This window comes from Mycteria americana, chromosome 1, assembly GCF_035582795.1.
Source record: "Mycteria americana isolate JAX WOST 10 ecotype Jacksonville Zoo and Gardens chromosome 1, USCA_MyAme_1.0, whole genome shotgun sequence".
NCBI lineage: Eukaryota > Metazoa > Chordata > Aves > Ciconiiformes > Ciconiidae > Mycteria > Mycteria americana.
In genome coordinates this window covers 210,891,289-210,910,166 of record NC_134365.1, presented here as the reverse complement: position 1 = coordinate 210,910,166, position 18,878 = coordinate 210,891,289, and the positions used below count along the sequence as shown (strand labels likewise).

The 18,878-nt window shown below is 46.5% G+C and overlaps 1 protein-coding gene across 2 annotated transcripts; it reads right to left on the bottom strand.

Annotated features, from left to right (window-relative positions):
* Positions 1-93: 93 nt before the first annotated feature.
* On the bottom strand, positions 94-8,996 carry VSTM5 (V-set and transmembrane domain containing 5). 2 transcript variants are annotated; one of them, XR_012773828.1, is made up of 5 exons: positions 8,835-8,996; positions 5,312-5,641; positions 5,072-5,212; positions 3,362-3,486; positions 94-533 (listed from the first exon to the last, which is right to left on the bottom strand). XR_012773828.1 is itself a non-coding variant. In XM_075491128.1 (4 exons), exons 1-4 carry the CDS (start codon positions 8,917-8,919, stop codon positions 3,443-3,445), a joined length of 600 nt encoding a protein of 199 aa, XP_075347243.1. In that variant the 5' UTR covers positions 8,920-8,996; the 3' UTR covers positions 2,928-3,442. The 2 variants fall into 2 exon arrangements, 1 of the variants encoding a protein (XP_075347243.1); XM_075491128.1 differs by lacking the exon at positions 94-533 and having other exon boundaries at positions 2,928-3,486.
* Between the last annotated feature and the right edge of the window lie 9,882 nt (positions 8,997-18,878).

The following is an 18,878-nucleotide window of genomic DNA, read 5'->3' as shown; positions in this document are numbered from 1 at the left end:
TTCAGGTTCTGATGGGTTACCCAAGGCAACTTAAGAAAATGAAAAAATACTAGTTGAAAATAGTCTCTTGATCTTGAAAGGTGGGTAGCTGTTACGCAACACCTGTGATGCCAGGTCCCGTATTGCTTGGCTAGCAGACACTGTATGATTGCAGGCAGAGAGGGGTTTTGTTCCTTGGTGAACAGTTCAGCCAACAGCCTGATGCGTCTGTTATGAGGCTGTTGACTCTTGGCAACACAACAAATCTTCTCTTACTAATAATTAGAAGATGAGCATATGAAACTTAAACATGTCCTTACACTGCCTCTACACAACCTAAATTGACAGGTCTGCATGTAGCGATAGCCTTTTCATCAAATAAGCTCTTCCTTACCAAGTAATAGGATCACTGTGGAGCTGTTAGGGTCTCATAGTTGCAGGATTTGTCCCCTTCTGAAAAGAAACAACGGATGCAAGAGGACTTCTCTTATGTTGCAGAAGTGCAAGCACTGCACATTAGCAGTGAAGACATTTGTCAAGACTTTCAGGCCTAGCTGGGAAAAAAAAAAAAAAAAAGGATGATTAGGGTCCCAGAGAGTCTGTCTTTTAGTGTTGAATACACAGGAATTCCTAATTTTGATGGAAAACAGACTGATTAGGCTTCTAACAGAGGGACAGTCTTGAAATTCTTGGTATTGCATCTTTGAACATGAAATGAAGACATTAGTGGATGATTAAGACCTTCACAATTGATTGCCAAAGCAATCTTGTGAACTTGGACATCTCTTTAATTAAAAAGTTAAATGCAAAATGCCTTCATCCCTTTGATCACTTGGAATGCTCTCAATATTAAATTTGCTGCTGTTCTGTATGGAGTTTACAACTCCATATGGAGTAAGAATAGCTATTAAGTTCTAAACTTCTACTTCAACAACTTGCTGTAAGACTTTAGATACTTCAGGCACCTCCAGCGTAGGAAGAAACTGCTACAGACAGCTTAACCTCACATTTTGTATATCAAATATTATTGACATTAATAACGCATATTGACAAACATCAGTTTCAGAAAATGTGAATATTTTATAAGTGGCCCTGCCTATGTAGAGTAAGGATGTTAAATTCTGGGTAAAATTTGTGGGTGAGGAATTGTCTATAAGGAAAACAGTGCATAGGCTGACTGTACTGTATGTCCTTACTGAATATTATTTGAATCCCCATTGTTCATCTAGGATATTACTATCTAAAAGCGAGGTTGGCACCAGCGTCAATAGCCAGGGATGGATGCCTGAAATTGCTGTATCTTTAGGCAAGCTGAGAGAGGTAGAAGAACTGTGCTAGTTGGAAACCTCTCACTGCTGTTATAGTGCATCTTAAATTGACGAATTTTAAATGGTCATTTGCTACTTTCATCCCAGCTTTCAAATACTGTAGTTTAAAAGTGTAACTGATCTCTACAATTACAGCAATGCATTCAAATGGTCATTCATGTCTGTATACATTCTCTGACTTTTCCTTTGATAATTACACTGTTCAGGTCAATGTTAGAAAATAATAATGGTGTTACATAGGTTGCACTTTTTGTCCTTTCTACATAACTCTGGCAGTGCACCTGCTATATACTCAGCTCAGCCTAATGCATAACTTCACGATGAAGTTCTAAGATTTAGGGATTAAAAAAAATAATCTGGAACAGATAAACAGAAAAAACCCATTTAATAATGTTTTCCATATGCTGTATGGATACTTTACAATATACTTGAAGCTTGGTGATTAAAGCAAATGTACTTACAACTTCTTCTGTGTCCTCAAAGCTTAATTCACTCAAAGATACAGAAGACTGGTAATATATACTTAAAGTGAAGAATTAGAACAAACTTACTTTGCCAAGCTGTGCTGCAGCTGGGATTTTTTGTTGTTGTTGTTGTTTAAATTTCTTGCCTCTTTTGACCTCTTATCCTAGATGCAGGAAGGTGCAACCAGCTGAATCTGGTACACAAATTTATGAGTGAGTGAGAGGCCCTTTGTACTACAAATGGCCAGTTCAATCTGGGGATGACTTTTTAAAAATATTGTGTGTACAGTATGGTGCTTTGGGAAAAGCCTGTTTGCATTGTTATGCACTTGGTGAGAAGTTCTTCGTTTTTCCATATCTAACCTGTCGTACCTCTGCACCTGAGCATCGTAGTCCCTGACCAGATGGGAAGCTCTGTCAGCCTGTCTTGTAAAAGCCTCATGTGAACAAGTGAGCTACAGTGTGAGAGAGGCAGTAGCAGCGGTTCAGCTCAAAAAGCCACGTGGCAATCTGCAGGCACAGACTAGTCCATGGTCTCTTATGTGTTCAAAGTTTATTTCACACTGCAAAATTCTTCTCTTTACAAAAGCAAAACAGGCTAACTTGAAGCCTGGTCAGTTTAGTGCTTTCTCACTCACAAAAGCAAATGTTATTCCACCCAGAAGATCTGCAGGTGGAAAATGCGAGCGTGGTACACAGATTGAAGAAAATGCTAGTTGGATCACTTCATGTTTTCTTACAACATAGGAAAGCAAAGGTGGCTTCTCAACAAGAGCAATTTCAGAACTGTATTTGTAAATACTAAATTTCAAAGTAATGCTGCTTTAACTTTTCTTCCCAGATAGACTATTCGTCGGTGGGCTAAGTTTGCAAAGGATTCGACATCTTTCACAATGAAACTGCGTAGTATTTTGCCACCCCGCTGGTGTGATGTTGTCAGTATTTTATCTGACCCCTCTAATCGTTATAGGCAGCATCCTCTTCAGTGCCTGTGTGTAGTTCCTTGTTTAACAACCTTTGCTAGTAATGTCATAAAATGTGTGTTAATATCCGGGGGCAGTGTAAACAATTGGAAACGTAAGTGGGGGAACTTTGACCAGCTCGGCATTGTTTCAAAGTCAGTTTTCTCTCATGAAGAATTACAGTTTGTCTTCAGAGCTTCAGGAAATTCCTTACACGCAAAAGTAGCAGCATAGGTGCAATAAACAGGATTCAATCCTTGCAATTAATTTTTAATGTAATACTGTAATTAGACATTAAATGCATTATGTTGAAGGATGCTCTGTCTGTAATAGGAGACTTGCTGTAGCCAAAATACAGGTGTCCTTCAAGACCATGTTCATTTCCTTTATGGGTTGATCTTAGAGGCTTGGTTGGTTGGTTTTAAGAGTGGTAGAAGCTGTAGATTTTATTAATTAGCCACAAAAATGTGTTCGCGCTCAGCATGAAAGCATACTCTTTTTTACTTTGACCTTGGCTAGCAAAGCCGAAATCTTAACAGGTCAAAACAGCTCCATCAGACACTGCTGCTTTCATGTCTAATTAGCTTTGCAAGTCAGGTTGTTTGTACAGTAGTCACAAACATTTTACCTTTTAGGTTTCTTCTCGCTTTCCTTGCCAATACTTTCTCCTGAGGTAGAATTGTTATTTTTGTTATGAGACAGTCCTTGGCTAGCACTCAATGGTTTCCAATTCAATCTCTTCAGTTGTACTTGCTGCAAATAAAAGGATATTATTATTGATTGTCAAATGGATTGGAAGGCCAGTGTTCCAAAACTAACAACGCTGTGTTAATAGCTGAGACATTTTGAACTTTTTAATATTAGCTCAAGCTTACTCATCTACAATTAGGTTTTAAATACATCTTTTCAAAATATTTAACTGCATAAAAAGTCCGTCACAATCTTTAAAGTGATGCTGGTTTCTTCCAATGCAAGACTAAAGGCACTATGAAAACTAAAGTCCATAGGGCCAGTCCTTATACCTCTCTTCATGACTTCTGAAAGGAGGGCTCTTCTAAGGTGGAATCGCAGCAGAAGTTAGATCCCTGCTTTGGATCATGTTCTGGGAGATGACAACACGTCTCCAGAACTGTGGTTTTCCTGAAGTCTGCCAAATAAGCGTATTTGATTCAGACTTCATAAAACTCTGACTCTGTAGGAAGATGGGCTTTAACTGGAGGAAGGAGAGGCTTTATCCAAATAAAAGCCTGTATATTCTGGCATGATAGGAAAATTTTCAGTAGCTACAGAAGCTTGTGAGCGGTGTGTGTACCATGAAAACAGCACTAGCCCTTAGAGCTGTAGGTGAGCGGCAGAAAGGAAGAGACAGCTCGAGCCAAATTAATCTCTTCTCGTATCAGGTTTTGCAGAGTTGACACAAAGCCTGGGCCATGAGGCTTAGGATTCTTGCGTATCTGTGTTGGTCTAGTAAAATACTGATACTTAGGCTGCTTGTTGTAATGTAACAGCTTAAGCAGCGCTTATTAGAGAAGAAATACAGACCTTTTACCTACAGGGCAAGAAACCACTAGTGGATCTGCATTTACAAAGAAGGGAGGTAAACGCCTTGAAATGTTTTGAAGTGGTAAAAGAAACGTCCTGTTCCAAGGATGTGCCCAGAGCTTGAGCCCAGGCCCGTAGCGTGGCACCTTGTCTTGCTGCCTAGGCTGTACGTCCCTGGCTGTGGCTTGGAAGTTTCTTCTCTAATATGTGAATGTTCCCTTCAGTGCAGCCCTCGATCTGCTTTTCAGACTGGTGTCTTTGGCGCATGTTAGGAGTCTGCTTTTGATATTAGTCAGTGTTCATTGAAGTCCGCAACTGGATCAAACGTGAGGACAGATGAAAGGGGGGTTTGAGAGGAGAAGAAGAGGTGCCATTCTCCATGAAGTGAGGTGGGAGCCACTCCCAAGGGCCATTCGAGTATTTTCCCCTAGGAGATACCCTTCTGGTGCAGACCCTGAGGGTCTGTGACTTTAACTCATGCCCTCTGATGGGGGGGTTATTGCGGCTTTGGCCTTTTCTCCCTAAGTTTTGCAGTTAGCAATGTTGGGAAGTGTTCTGTGGTTTCTGATGTAAAATGTATAAGGTAGATGTCCTGTGGATTGTTCTGCAACTAAATACCTATTATTCAGTTGCCTCTTCTAGTAAAATGTTGAACAGGATAACTGAACTGAGCCCTTCCAGTCTTGTTTTTCAGTGTCCCTGCTTAGCACCTTTATGGCTCAAATCACAAGTGAATTTTAGGCTCAAAATTCAGACTTCAAAACCCTATACCTTGACTGCATTCTTAGAGAGATACCTGTTAGTTTGTGCGTCGTCATCTTCTGGAATAGATGCAGAGATTTATTACACAGCCACATGAAGCAGATCAAAATGGCAGATACTGCAGCGAGAAACGCAAAGAGAACCGCTACAAAATGCAGATCTTCATAGATAACCTCTGCAGGGAGGACAGGAAAAAAAATTATTATAAAATTGATTACAAGCAGATTAATGTGTAAACACAGGGTAAAGCCAAGAACTCCCATCTCGTTTGTACCGTAAACATTGACTATGATGGTGCCGTAGGTGTTGGTTCCGTACTCTTCTGTTACAGTGATAAAATAGTAGCCAGCATCTCTCATGCCCACGTTCAGAAGCTGTATAGAGCCATTTTCAAAAGTAGTCACTCTGTCCTTGTAGACCGTGGATATGTTGACGTAATTTCCACTTTTCCACTCAACAATTTTGGTGGTGCCCCAGCTTGACACATGCTTCCACTCAATGGTGGCAATGCCTCTGCAAGAGTATTCAACTGAGAGGAGGATGTTTTGTGCCACTGTTGCGTTGATGTTGGGTTGTGGGACAACTAACGATACTCCTCCAGGAGCTGAAAGACAAAGGAGGGTGATGAGTGTGGAGGTGATGTTGCACCAACTGTCCAGGGCAGGATGGGACCTCTGGGGCGTGATTCATCCCACCTATCTCAGTGGTCTGTTTTAACAGAGGATGGATTATGCTTTGCAGTTTCTCTTTCTTTCTGCTGACCGTAAAAGGAACACACATACTTAAATTTAAGACTAAATACACATTTTTATTCGGTAATAGTCAGGAGAAACGTTTCCACCATACAGGACAAGTAATTGCATGTGTTTCAGTGTTTCGGTACCTAAGAGGAGAGAGTTTGGAAGAGTCTTTTTGGGTAAGGGAGCATAACATTTCCTGAAAACTGAGCAATGCTTTTTGTATTCATCAGTAACTGGCTTTCCTTTAAAATCCTGCATTTAAATGGAAAGTTTAATCGCCATGGCCAAGGTAACCTATTATATTAATTAATTACCATCCCCCAAAAGCAAGAACTGTAGCAGGCTTAAGTATGTGAAGACTTGGCAAGGACTTCATCATGTTTTCCGGATGCGTAATCAACGTTTGAGACAACAGCTTTGTAAAAGCAGCCAGTTATATGCCAGTGCAGATAAACCGCATGTAATCAAAGGTACACAGTTTCACGCAAAGTCAGGGGCTTCATGTTCCTGATGATTTCCAGGCAAAAATGCATGTGAAAGAATATTTAATTCTCACCTAGTTCCTACTGATTTGATTAGGGAGCTGTTCATAACACTGTGAAACTGAACTGACCATTTAGTTTAATGTGTAACTCCAGTAATTTCTGCTTGCGTGTGGGTATTTCTGCATGAAGATTTGGATGAACACCAAACATCTGAGTTTCAATTGGCATACTTTTTTTTTTTTATAATTAGTGGCATGTTTGAGACACTTGGCTAGAGGCTGAAATCCTGTTATCTACCCACAAAAATCAAACCAGACAAAAGGCACGTAAAGCACAGAGTAAGCCTCACCACTGAATGCCTTTTCCTGGTTTGGCTTGGAGCAGCTCACCCGCTCTCCTCTGAGAACAGCCTGACTGCAAGAGCAGAACTGAAAAAACAGCGCTGAGCTGCAAATGTCTGTAACCCAGCGGGGAGGGAGGACGAGACCCACAGCTACACTGAAGGAGCACAAAGCAGGACCCCTGGGGATGCTCCTGGAGGTTCTGCTGAGTCTTCAGGGAAAAGAAGCGTTAAAAAAGGCAAAGCAAAAAAAATCTTCAAGGGAAATAAATTCTTTTTAAAAATCTTATCAAAAAATAAGAACCCTCCATGGCCAAAACCCCAGAACAACCACAAATGGGGAGAGAGGGGTAAATGAATTACAAGCCGACTTTGCCGTGTTTGGGATCTCTAGCAGCATTCAGAAACTCTGCTGGTCAAGGTCAGGCAGGGAAGCTCGAGAAGCCAGTTTGATTCCCAGGTCCTCACCTATGGGACCAGCACAGGAGAAAGCCCCAGCCACTCTATATTTTTTTAACCAGATAGGACCTAGGCTTTTTCCAAGATAACACTCCTGGGATTCCCCCTTCATGGGCATCTTGTCATGCTCGTGCTGCCCAGTCCCCTTGCAGGGACAACACGCTTTCCGGGTAGCCCAGCGCATCCTCAGCTAGGCTGTGGTCTGCCGTTCAGCCTGTGTGCAGGAGAGACTAACCAGAGCTGTGAAAAGGGGGTTTGTGCCAGCTAGAGAAACAGAACAGATGGGAACCTCTGGTAATCGCTTCAAATCGTTCTAATTGTTTTCTGCTCCGTGTGTTTATTTAAAGGCCTTTTGCACTGTTTCTGACCAGAGAGGAGCTGAGTGTCTTACCACAGTGACCCTTCCATGTTTTGATAAAGGCATGGCTTTGTTTTGAATATGTGATTGCAAGGTAAATGTAAAAAAAAAAAAAAATCCTTCCATTAAATTAGTTGCAAATGTCTTCTGTCCATATCCAGCACACAAAGCCAAAAAAGGCAATGCAATATCTAATCATTCAAAGAATATTTTGAATACGGCAGTCCGCCTAGATCATCTGAACCGGTCGAATCCAAACAGAGCGGCATCAGCCTTGAGAGCAAACATCACACCCGTCCGCAGTGCCCTGCGCAAGGCCACTGCGCTCTGCTGGTTACAAAACCAGACCCTTCATGCCCAGCAGAACACGCACGGCAGAGAGGAGGGTACGGGTACCGCTGCCGCTCCAAGTGCGGCAAGTTTGCTGTCCCTGGCACGCTGCTGCGCTCCAAAGCGTTCGCTTCGCCTAGAGTCAAAGCTGGAAGCGTGGCTCTGTGTGCCAGACCTGGCCGTAGCAACGCAGCCGGGCCTGCAGCGTGCTGGGCAGCGGGTGGACAGGGCTGGCAGCGAGGAGCCTCCACGCAGGAGCTCTCAGCCTCTGGGGACGGTTCCTCCACCCTTCGGAGTGCTGCTTGTGTGTCACCTTGATGATGAAGGAGAAGGCGTGACGTGGCCAAACCAAACCCACTGGTGGCACTGTCCACCCCAATTCCCAGGCGTGGGCGCTGGCTGCAGCCTCCTCTAGCCCTCGCTCGGAGAGCACGGGCCGGCTCTCTGCGTGCTGCCCCATCCCCACTCGCCCCCCGTGGGGTGCTGGGTTGAAATCCAGCTTCCCTCTTCACCGCCGCCTTTCCCAGCGTGACCCGAAGCCCTTCGGGCTGGTTAACCGGGATTTGTTTCCTCCTCCTTGCCTTGTCCCCTCCGCTGTTGGGAAAGCAGGGGGGAACGGCGGCTGCTCGGGGCCCCCCCCGCCGGGAGCGGCCGTGGGGCTCGTCCCCCCGCCGCCGCGCTTCCCCGCCCGGGCGGGCGGGCTGCGGCCCCGGGCTGGCACCGCTCAGCTCCCCCGCTCCCTCCGCGCAGCCGGAGCGGGGACGAGCCTTCCCAGAGCATTCCCAGCCTGCAGAGAGCAGCGATGCCTGCCTGAGCCCCCCTAAGTCCCGTCCCCAGCCGCTCCCAGCCGCTCTCCGGGCGCTCCCGGTTAAGGCCGGGTTAGGAAGAGCTCTCGCCGCTTGCCGGCAGCGCAGCGCGGGCGGCTGCGGCCGGGGCCGGAGCCCGTGGAGGGGCGGCCGGGCTCCTCGCACCGCCCCGCGCAGGTGCCGGGCGCGGGGGCTGAGCGGGGGGTAGCGCGGCGAGGAGGAGGAGGAGGAGGAGGAAAGGGCCGGGGGAGGAAGCGGAGGGGAGAAAGGAACACTTACTCTGCAGAGCCCACCCGGCGGCCAGGCAGAGGGTGACGGTCCCCACGACGACGCCCCGTCCCCGGCAGCCCTGGAGCGGTCTCATCAGAGAGAAGCCGATGCCCCAGGGCTCGCATTTAAGCGGCTGGGCCGGCCAGCGCGACCCGACCCCGGGGGCTGCCCGCCCCAGGCCTCTTCTTCGCTCCTCTCCCTCCTCTTCTTCCCCCTCCTCCCTCTCCCGCCCCCCGGCGCCGGCCGCGCACCGGCCCCCGGGCTCTCCCACGCCTCACACCCCGCGATCCTCCGATGCGGATTGAAGATGCAATTGGCTGAGGACGGGAGAGCGCTGCCGGCCGCCTGCCATCGCCCCAGCCAGGAAATGAGCGCTAATGGGCCGCCGGCGGGGCCGCGCAGCCCTGCCCGGCCGTGCAGCTTCCCGGCGGGGGAGAGAGCCGGGCCCCGCCGGAGCCCCGGCCGGAGCGGAGGAACCGAGCCCAGGGATGGGGACACTCGGGCGAGGGTGCTTTTTGTGTGTGTGTGATCGCTCAGGGAACACGTACCCGCCGGGGAAATTTCCCTGCGGGGTGTTAGAAATGACTTTATTGCCCCGAGGGGTCTGGCGATGCTGCGGGCGAGATGGCGGGGCTGGGCAGCAGCGTCTCTGTGTCCCCAGGGGTCATCTCAGATGACCACGCTGGAAAGTGAGCCCGGTTCCCATCCCACCGTGCCCAGCACAAGCACTGGGTGCTCCTCTCTCCCTTCCACTGTCGTCCAGAGGCGGTCCCCAGAAATGCTTGTTCTTCTTTCAGAAAGCATGGGACAGTGTGAGTTAGGGAGAAACATGATTAGAAAACACGCGAGTGCCCCAATCCTGAAAATTCACCCTCGCTCAGGGGCGGATGCTGCCAGAGGCCATATGCACCCCCAGGAGAGCCGCCCCTCTGACCGGCAAAAGGGTTACACGCTGGGGTGGCTCTTTTCCCCCTCTTCCTCAAGTTTCCTTCTCCTCAGGTTTTCTCTAGTAGGCTGTGGGTAAAAGAGAGACATCTCAGTCTGTTCGTCAGCACAGGCTTCTCAGGGTGCGTGGGAGGAAAGGGCAACTCCCCACACAAGGAGGGACAGCTGGGGTCTGCCAGAGCCCGCTGCGCTGGGCAGCCACGTCTCCCACTGCCCTGTATGGACTAGTGCAGGTTTCCCTATGCACTGGTTGTCTACGAGGATGACAAGTGAGCCCCGTGGGGGTGTGGGTGGCCGAAGCACGGCCGTGGGCAGGGGCCCAAACAGGAGTGGGGCTGGGCTTGCTTGGGGCTCGGCTGCGGGGGACCTGCTCCTGCTGGGGCTGTCCAACAAGTGTGATGCTGTCACATGCAGCCAGGTGAAAGCTTCCGTGTGTCATTAGGGTTTCCTGCTTGCACACCTCCACTTCATAGGACTTAGGTCAGGCCTTGGCAAGAGAGGGTGCAATCTGCATGGAGTCCAGGGTCCATCTTTTATTCAGGGTGCAATAAAATCTCCAGCTTCCCTGACTTCTGGTGCATCTCTTGAAGCTTCAGCAATGGGAGTCAGGTGAAGGGACAGGGGGAGGAGAGGTCAGGGAAGGCATACTGCCCGAATATTTGATCTCGTAGGTTTTGCAGCCTGATGTGGAGCTGGGGGTGCCCGAAAGCACGGTTGCACTTCATCTGCAAAGGCAGCCTACAAAGTGCTTCCCCTCCACCCTCTGAGCTGCTCCTGTGCTTTGCCAAATCCCCTCTGCTGCGTCAGGCCAACATCGTGTCTGGGTCCCTGCTGAAAATGAGATCCCCAGTGGCAAAATTTCTTCCTGACCCTATTGCTTGATGGCAGTTTTATTCCTCAAAGCATTAAAGAAGGTCTCATGGTCATGTAAATTTATGTAATTTTCTTTTTTCAGGTCTTTAAACCTTTATTTAAATTATTTTTGAGCTCTTGGCCCAGTGACCTGTTTTGGCAGCACAACATATGGGACATACGCTCATATGAAATTAATTGAACTTTGAGTAATCTAAAATGTATCACACTGGTTGAATTGATTTAATCCACTCTATTGGAAAGACAGATGTTAGTCATGAAATTGAAATCCAGGCCTGGAGTTCTTCCCAAATATTGGCAGTTTTGGCTTTGCAGCATAGATCAAATGTTCAGTCCTGGGATATGAAACGGGTGTTTGTTTTCAGCATCAATAATTAACAGCAAAGAGCTTTCAGATTCCTTCTTTTTACAGGGAAAATTGTAAAATGTCTCGAGGTTGGGTTTTTTTAGTATAAACAGCACCTCAAGAAATACAGTGACACACATGACAAAATTCCCAGTATTAAGAAAGCATATAATCAGATTTTTATAGACCCCATTTATCTGAAAGCTGGCTGGTTCCTCTCTCCCTGAGAGCCCATTGCAAGCAACCCTTTCTCCCGCTGTGCTGCAGACATCCCCTCTGCAAGGCAGGGGGTTTCTCTTAAGCAGAAATGCACCGGGGTGTGAAGCGGCAGCAGTGGGTGAGCACTCTGGGCAGGGTGGGAGCCCGCCGGCAGGGCAGCGCAGCAGCGGAGGGCAGGGGGGATTTTCGAGGCAGGCTCCCCGCTAGCAGCCTGCGGAGGAGCGTGGCCGCGATGAGCAGCACTGCAGGGGCTGGTGTTGCAGGCCCATCAACAAGTGACTGCAGAGCGAATCGCTTGACTTCAAGGAGTACCGATGATAGCTGTATTATTGATTAGCGGCCAGTCTAACCAAATTTAACCTTGATGCTTGGCCCCTCTGAGTCCCCCCAGCACCCCAAATGCAATGGGGGATGAGCTTCAGCAGATCCCTCCTTCTGTTGGGGAGGGGGTTTGAAGACGATGCTGCTGACGAGCTGGTGGTGGGTCCTGGGCCTCGGTGCTTGGGCATCAGCGCAAGGCTTTGGCAGCGGAGCTGTTTCTGCCGAGTGGGAGCAAAGGGGTGCGCCCTGCCCGGCTCTTCTGCAGGGATGCTGGTTTGGTAGCTAACTCGGAGTAACTTTACAGGAAAGCCAGACTGGAGCATTAATCCTGAGATTACTTATCTTGGCATATGCATGATGTATTTTCCTAAAAAAGCTTTTTGTTGAAATCCTGTCCAACCACATTCAGATGAGGCTAATGATACGCCGCTCCAGGTTACAAACGTTTCAGCCATTAATGTTGCTTTTCTGGTTTTATTTTCCTCTGCTTGTCAAACAGCAGTTCTAGGAAACACGAATGTATCAAGCAATATAGTACAGGCTGTAAGAAATTAGTTTTTCCTGGTTTAATTACAAAGTGCCCTTAAACTAGCAGGCTCTGGGAATGATTTGCAAACTTTGCAAAAGATTCGGTTCACCATCCCTACAGTGCTATAGACACCTACAGATTTTTATTGCTACATGCTCAGTATATTGTTTCCCCTCCCCTTCCCTTTGCTTATTTCCATTATTTTAAGTTTTTTTTTTTTTCCCCCCTTCCTTCTCTTTGCCGTCTGAGAGTCTCTCAGGTTTGTCTGGAAGGCCTGATTTCTCTTTCTGGTGTCATTAATAATGGAACAAAACCACATTAACAATTGCAACAACAGCCAGATAGGAGCCAGAAAGCTCCTTTTGCTCTCTAATATGCTGCACGACTACTCTGAAATGCTTTATACAGAGGGTTTGCTTTTTTTTTCCCCTTGCCCTTTTCCTTTGATGTCTTTTTGGACTCAACAAAATGCTTGACCTTGTCTTTTGCTGAAGAAAAGATAAAAACCACCAGAGTTAAAAATTCACAGAGATTCCAGACCTGCAATAGCACTTGAGAGGTAATTTCATCCTGCGAGAAATCATGGGAGAAAATTCAGCAAAGAAATGTTAACAGGGACTGCAGGGCATTGCATCTGCAGGGTCGGAGGGCTGTGGAGGCTGCTCACCACTGCCTTGAGATGCTTTTGGTCGATGCAGTGAGCTGGCAAACAGCTGGCAGAGAGCAGGGAAGAGCTGCAGGCTTCTGAACCAGCAACAGAAGCGTACACCAGGCACAGGTACAGAAGAAAAATAGGTAACATCCTGCTGGACCCTCCTCTTTCACATGAAGTTGGTGGTCCAGGCTTACTTTATTTTGGTCTTCTGGAAGTGAAAAGAACATTCGTTGGGAGGTCTCCATGTGTAAAAACATTCCTTGCATCCATATAAAGTGAAAAAAAGTCTTTTTCAGCATCTGAACTAGAACCTGGCCAAATCTGCACTTTGTTTGTCAGTGGTTTCTTTTTGCCTTTTATTTTTTTGGAAGAGGCACAGAACAAAAAGCCCTTCTCTTACCCTAAATCAATCAATAGCTGTAAGAGGAGAGACCATGGGCAGTCCTGGTCTGTCAGCATTCCTCCACTTTTTAAGCTATCTAGATTGCCTGAGTCTCCTTGTGGTTTTGGTCTGTGGTTTTGGGGGTTAGGAAAAGAGAAAAAAATGAAATGAAGTGAAACACAACCTCAAAAGATGCAGAAATGTGTATCTGAGGATGCACAGACACTTAGTAGAAGGGAGACATTTGGAAACAGCTTTTATCAAATGGGAGGTACTCAAAGCACACCCCGGAGTGGGGATAGCCGGGTAGTTGCATTCATCCACAAGGCACTGTTCAGTGTCAGAAATGAAACGGGCTTTCGCTATGTGGCATTAAAACTCTTCCAAGATGTTACATCCTTCTTCTGTATTTACAGAGAGTGCAATACCCCCATTTTCTTTCAATGGGAAACCAAAGCACGAAGTTGCTTTTTTCTAGGAAGTTTATGGCAAAACAGAGAAAAAAAATCTTCACTTTCTTGAGTCTCTGAGGTGGCCTTTATCCCTTCCAGAAGGTGTGGCAAGAGCACAGGGCACAGCCAGCACAGGGACAGTTGCTGCAGGCTTGCACTACAGTAGCAGGACACATTATGTGACCACTGCAATTCATTGAGCTCTTCATTAGCATTTTTGTCTCTCTGTCTTCCTTCCTCCTTCTTTGTCCAGTTCATCATACTCAATGCACCTGCCTGCAGATTATGCCTAAGATGCTGGGGCATTGATTATCAACACTAGCTGCAATTCTTGCACCACAAGTAATGCCAAGAAAAACTGTTTGACCCAGAGAAGCAGCTATGGCACCAATCAGGGCAGGTGTGACAGCCATGAAAACTTACTCAAATCCTGCAAAATTAGAAGTAAATCTTGTAGGAGTTGGCTACAAAGGCTTTCTGGTGTGGTTCTGCCATCAAGACCTTCCCAGAGACCGAAGGAAGACAACGATTGCATCCACACCTCACTTTTACTACAACTACTAGGTTGGGATTTCCAGCCTGGCGCAGTCGGTGCGTGTCTCCAGGGACCTTGGAGACGCTGTGTGTAGTGACACAGGCAAGCTGCCTTTCCCAGAAAGCTGCATATCTGTCACTTGAAGGCTTGTTTCTCAGATTTTATAGTCCAGCTCTATAAATCAAAGAGGCTTAAAGAATCCCAGGCATCACCCAGTAGGTAAATCTATTATCAAAAACTTCAAAAGGTCAAATGTGGACACTTCTGGGGAGGTGGGATGGAGGAGAATAACTGGATGCCCATTTCTTTTACTTTGAAATGTTAACTCCACAGAACAAAGCAGGCTTTAATTTCAGAGAACAAAGACAAAGTAATACTAGCAAAATAATGATGCATTTCTGATTAAATAAAAATATTTGTGTTCCAGTTTGACCAGGACACCAGAAGGTCAGTCATTCACATAACCCTTCACCTCACATCAATGTCTGAAGTTATTGTCTGTTGTCTAGAAAAGGGCCTGGTTAGTGTTACACCATACAAAGAAAATATCAAAGGAGATTTTATCAGATGTAATAATCATCTCACCATTTTCCAAGATACTCTAGTTCTACTTTGCTGATCCATGGTACTTTTCACTATTGCTTATTAGCAGTGTGAATAATTTCTATTGCAGAATTCAGGAAAGCAAATGGCACATCTATCTGCTGTGTGCAGAATGAAAACAATCTCATAAAGGGGAAAAGACACAAAGGGACTCTTGTGTCTTCCCTTTTTTCCCTGTGAGTTTTGATTTTCTCCTCACCGTTACCAGAATAGCGTAAGGTTTTGTCATCCCAAATCTTGGGATGCCCCAGGCGCTCAAGCCTGTCTTCCATCTCCAATTCGGTCACTGTCCTAAGATGCAGAAGTAGTGATATGTACAGATTAGGTGTGAACGTAAATAGAATTAAGCATGAGTAATAATTAAACAAGGCAATAATTAAGCATGATTAAGCTGGTCTAGTTGAAATGGACTATTTAAATATCTACACTTGAGTCTCAACAGCTCTTTTTATGTGGATCACCTGAGCGCCTCTCCATTTCATTTGGTGTAAATTTGGTGCAAAGAATTTACTTTGACCTGCCCTGTCAGCACAGCCGTGTCCTCACATGGTCTTAACTGAGCTACTGAAACCAGAACCCTCTTTTTCTACCACTGAGGTAGGCTCTCTCTGGGTTTGCCAGAAGGCCTGAGCAGGGGCTGCCCACGGGGTCTCTCTGGAGAGACAGGCTTGATACTCTTTGCCATGGGCAGCCTCGCTGCCCATGTTGGCTCCCATATCTGGACATGGCACCTGCGGGGCAGCTGGGAATACGCAGCACTGAAGCAAATCGGGTCAAGTCCATCCAGCCCTGCAGAATGACTGCTGAAGCATTTTAGGCACGTTGCCTTTCAAATAAAGACCATGATTGAGCAATGGTGGTGTAATTATGCTGTCTCCCACGTAAGCAAGTGCGGGTAACTCAGGGCAGTCACAGCTCAGACCCTTGCACATGCACCATGGGTGGTTTCCTCCTGGAGCACCATGGACGTCACAGCGTCAGTTATAGCCTTGGCCCTAGCTCCCCACCTCAGCCTGTGTGTTGGGAGGACTTAGGAACTGCTCCAAACACATCAGGGATGGAAACTTCATTTATTTTTTGCCTCTAATTTGCAGTAGTGCAGCGTGGATAGGTGGCTGATGGAGGAGGTCATGCAGCACCATCACTGAGAGCAGAAGACCTCCCAACAACCTTAACAGAGGCACCTGGTGCACGGTGACCTGGAACGGGCTGCAGGTGCCTTGCCAGGGCCCAAAGGCCACCAGCCACTTGGGGAGGTGCCTGTCTGACTGGCAAGTGGCAGGCGATGGTGCTTGGTGGCAGTCTGCATCTCCTGGTGAGGACACTTCTGGTGACACTGGGAGACTCTCGTTCAGGGTGCGGGGAAAGGCATGCTCTGAAAGAGTAGCGCGGGCCTGTGTTACTTGGGGCTGCGCTTAGGTGGTGCTAGAGAGTAGATAATTAAAAGCTCTCTGCAATTTGGGTGTCTGGAAGGGGCGTTCGGGAACATCTGTCCCTAAAGCATCTTGTGAAGAATGGTGACGGGGTGGACTCGACACTGCCCAGGAAGCCGTATCTCACAGGACACGCCAGGGCTGCAATGTTTAAGGAAAAATAAACTTGAATTATCTTACCTTTTTCGTATGTTCTCAAAACTTGATTTGGAGAACAGGAGACCCTCCAGTTTTATCCGGTGACAAAATCCTTGCCTGAAATTCCCACCAGAGGGATATTTAGAGTGATACAGTCCAAATAAAAATTCACAGACTGAAACGTGACCTACGCATTCTCTCGCCCATAAGAGCACAACTGGAGGAGTGGCAAGCGCAGCCTCTATCCTACCTCTCCTCCTGGTCCTATTTCTTCTAACTTCCCAAGAAACACCATTCTCCTTTCTTGCTGTGCACATCAAGATTGGCACCAGGTATTTGCATTGCCCTGCAAGTTGTGTGGGGCAGAGGAGAACTGGGTAGGGTGGTGTTCATCTTCAGCAGAGCATGGTGGGCCTTCTCCCATATCGAATCTGCCTGCAGGAATTTGGAGTCTGAGTGAGTTTTAGTATCGCATTCACCTCTTGAAGGTAAGTATCCTTTCCCTCTTGGGTGTTTTATAGCCCTGGCGTACACAGTGTTTGGATAAGGGCTCTCAGACATGGTGCTTGCTTTATGAAAAATGTGTAGGACCTAGAATTTGGTCCTTCATAGCAAAGGACCATAGCACTGGTCCTTCCACAGTGGAAGTACAGCTAGAAATTCCAGGGTTTATATCCAACTAGCCAGTTTTAAGTTTTGCTGTTGATTTTAACAGTAGTGTGCCAATCTGACAGACATTATCTCCACTGCAAAGTTAAAAGCAAGGTCTAATGTGGCCAAACCTATGATCCATATTGCAAGCTGTAGCCCCTTGTCTTTTCTACACCCTTCTCCAGCTGTGGTCTTGCCACCCTGTGGGGTTCGTTTTGAGTTTCCAAGAAGGGGCTACACAACAGCACATGCAGCTGATCAGCACAGAGCCTTGTCCAAAGCCCCAGGACTTCCTGCAGCTTCATGTGTGTGCGCTGACCCTCACATGCAGAGGGACCACTGCAAGACCACGACCTCAGTTTGTGTAGTGTTTCCCAGATTTGAATCACCATGATGAAGTGAATAGCAGTACTCCCATAAATCAAGTTACACATAGAATTAAAAGAAGTGCTTGGTCTTAAGGACAGCAAGCAGGGGCAGTTCATCTAGTGCTCTTGAAAGGTTTGCCCAGCCTTCATCTACTTCAAAAAGCATTTAATTTTTTCTGTAGGTTTTACTTTTCTAAGAGGCCTTTTAGTTCTGTGAATTCAGTGTTTTCTGCAAATTTAACTTTACCTGTATATTTCTGTATCCCAGATGTCTATTTCAAATGTCTAAACAATTCTCTGAACCTGGAAGGGCTTTGGAAAGGTGGTGTCTTAATGAATTGATGTAGAAACGTCAATACAGCAACTGGGGAAAAAAAATTGATGTTCAATCTGTATTCATCTCTGATCCTCATTAAATGTTTGATGTTTGATTCCTGCTTTTGGGAAAGCCTCTTGTAAGCCTGTGGAGGACCTGTGTTTTAATTGGACAAACTGACAGAGCCCCAGGGTGGAGATTACATGTTTGATTTCAGCCTCATTTCCACTTGTTTCACAGTCTCATTCCCAGATTGATATGTGCAAAGGTGACTTTCCTCCTGATGAGGGGGTTATATAGCCAAAGCAGCTTCAGCGAGGTTGGTCTAGATCTACCTTGATGAGATTGAGCAGTAATCTTTCATAGACTGCATGCAAGTTAGCATGAATTGATGCTGAGGTGGCATTAATTTCCTCCAGTGATGTCAGGACACAACCTCTGCATGGCCTTTGGTGACTGCAGTGCTGCTAAAGGCTATCTTTTCATTTATGCTTTGCTGTTCAGGTGGCCACCAGCGCTCATAGACATTAAAGACTTCATTTTCAGAGTAGTGTGTTATTCTCAGTGCCTGAGAACCTCAGAGAGGGCACAGTTAGTACAACCTGCCTACATTCCCACTACATACCCGATGATTGACCCAATACAGACCCGATGGGATCACCACCCCTGGAGGTATTTAAAAGACGTGTAGATGTGGTGCTTAGGGACACGGTTTAGTGGTGGACTTGGCAGTGCTAGGTTAACGGCTGGACTTGATGATCTTAAAGGTCTTTTCCAACCTAAACGATTCTATGATTCTATGATTGCTTCCTGTATGCCTTCTCTTCGGGTCCAGAGCAGTGGTATGAAAGCCTGTCTCTAGCCACATCCATCCAAGGAGAAGCCACACACCAGTGGTGCATAAAAGAACTCATTTCTGGAAACCAAATGTCTCTGGTTTATGTTCAGTGTACAACTCAGTCCATAAATTGCTTCTTATATTTACAATTACTAACTGGGTAGTGAGGCCAAGAAATAAGAAAATGAAAAAAGCCCTTTCAGTACCTAAATGAGCTCCTTTTTGTTTATCTCTGTTTCACTACCCAATGAAATGATGACAACTGCATAGTTCCTAATATTCAAGGTCCAGTATGTGTGATATCTAACTGAGAAGAATACTACTTGGGAAAGTAGAACTGAAAGTTCCCCTTTACCAACCATAAACTTTCCACTCCTACATCCCAGTTCTCCTTTAATTAATGATGATGATATGGGACAATGGATTAAATTTATCCAACATAGACCTTT

What these genes read in the sequence shown, in the direction of transcription:
- VSTM5 (XM_075491128.1), bottom strand. Translation starts at nt 8,919, where the DNA reads ATGAGACCGCTCCAGGGCTGCCGGGGACGGGGCGTCGTCGTGGGGACC. An exon ending in CATCATAGTCAATGTTTACG is followed by an intron (nt 5,213 to 5,311) that starts GTACAAACGAGA and finishes TCCTCCCTGCAG; the next exon opens with AGGTTATCTATGAAGATCTG. An exon ending in GACGACGCACAAACTAACAG is followed by an intron (nt 3,487 to 5,071) that starts GTATCTCTCTAA and finishes TTTTATTTGCAG; the next exon opens with CAAGTACAACTGAAGAGATT.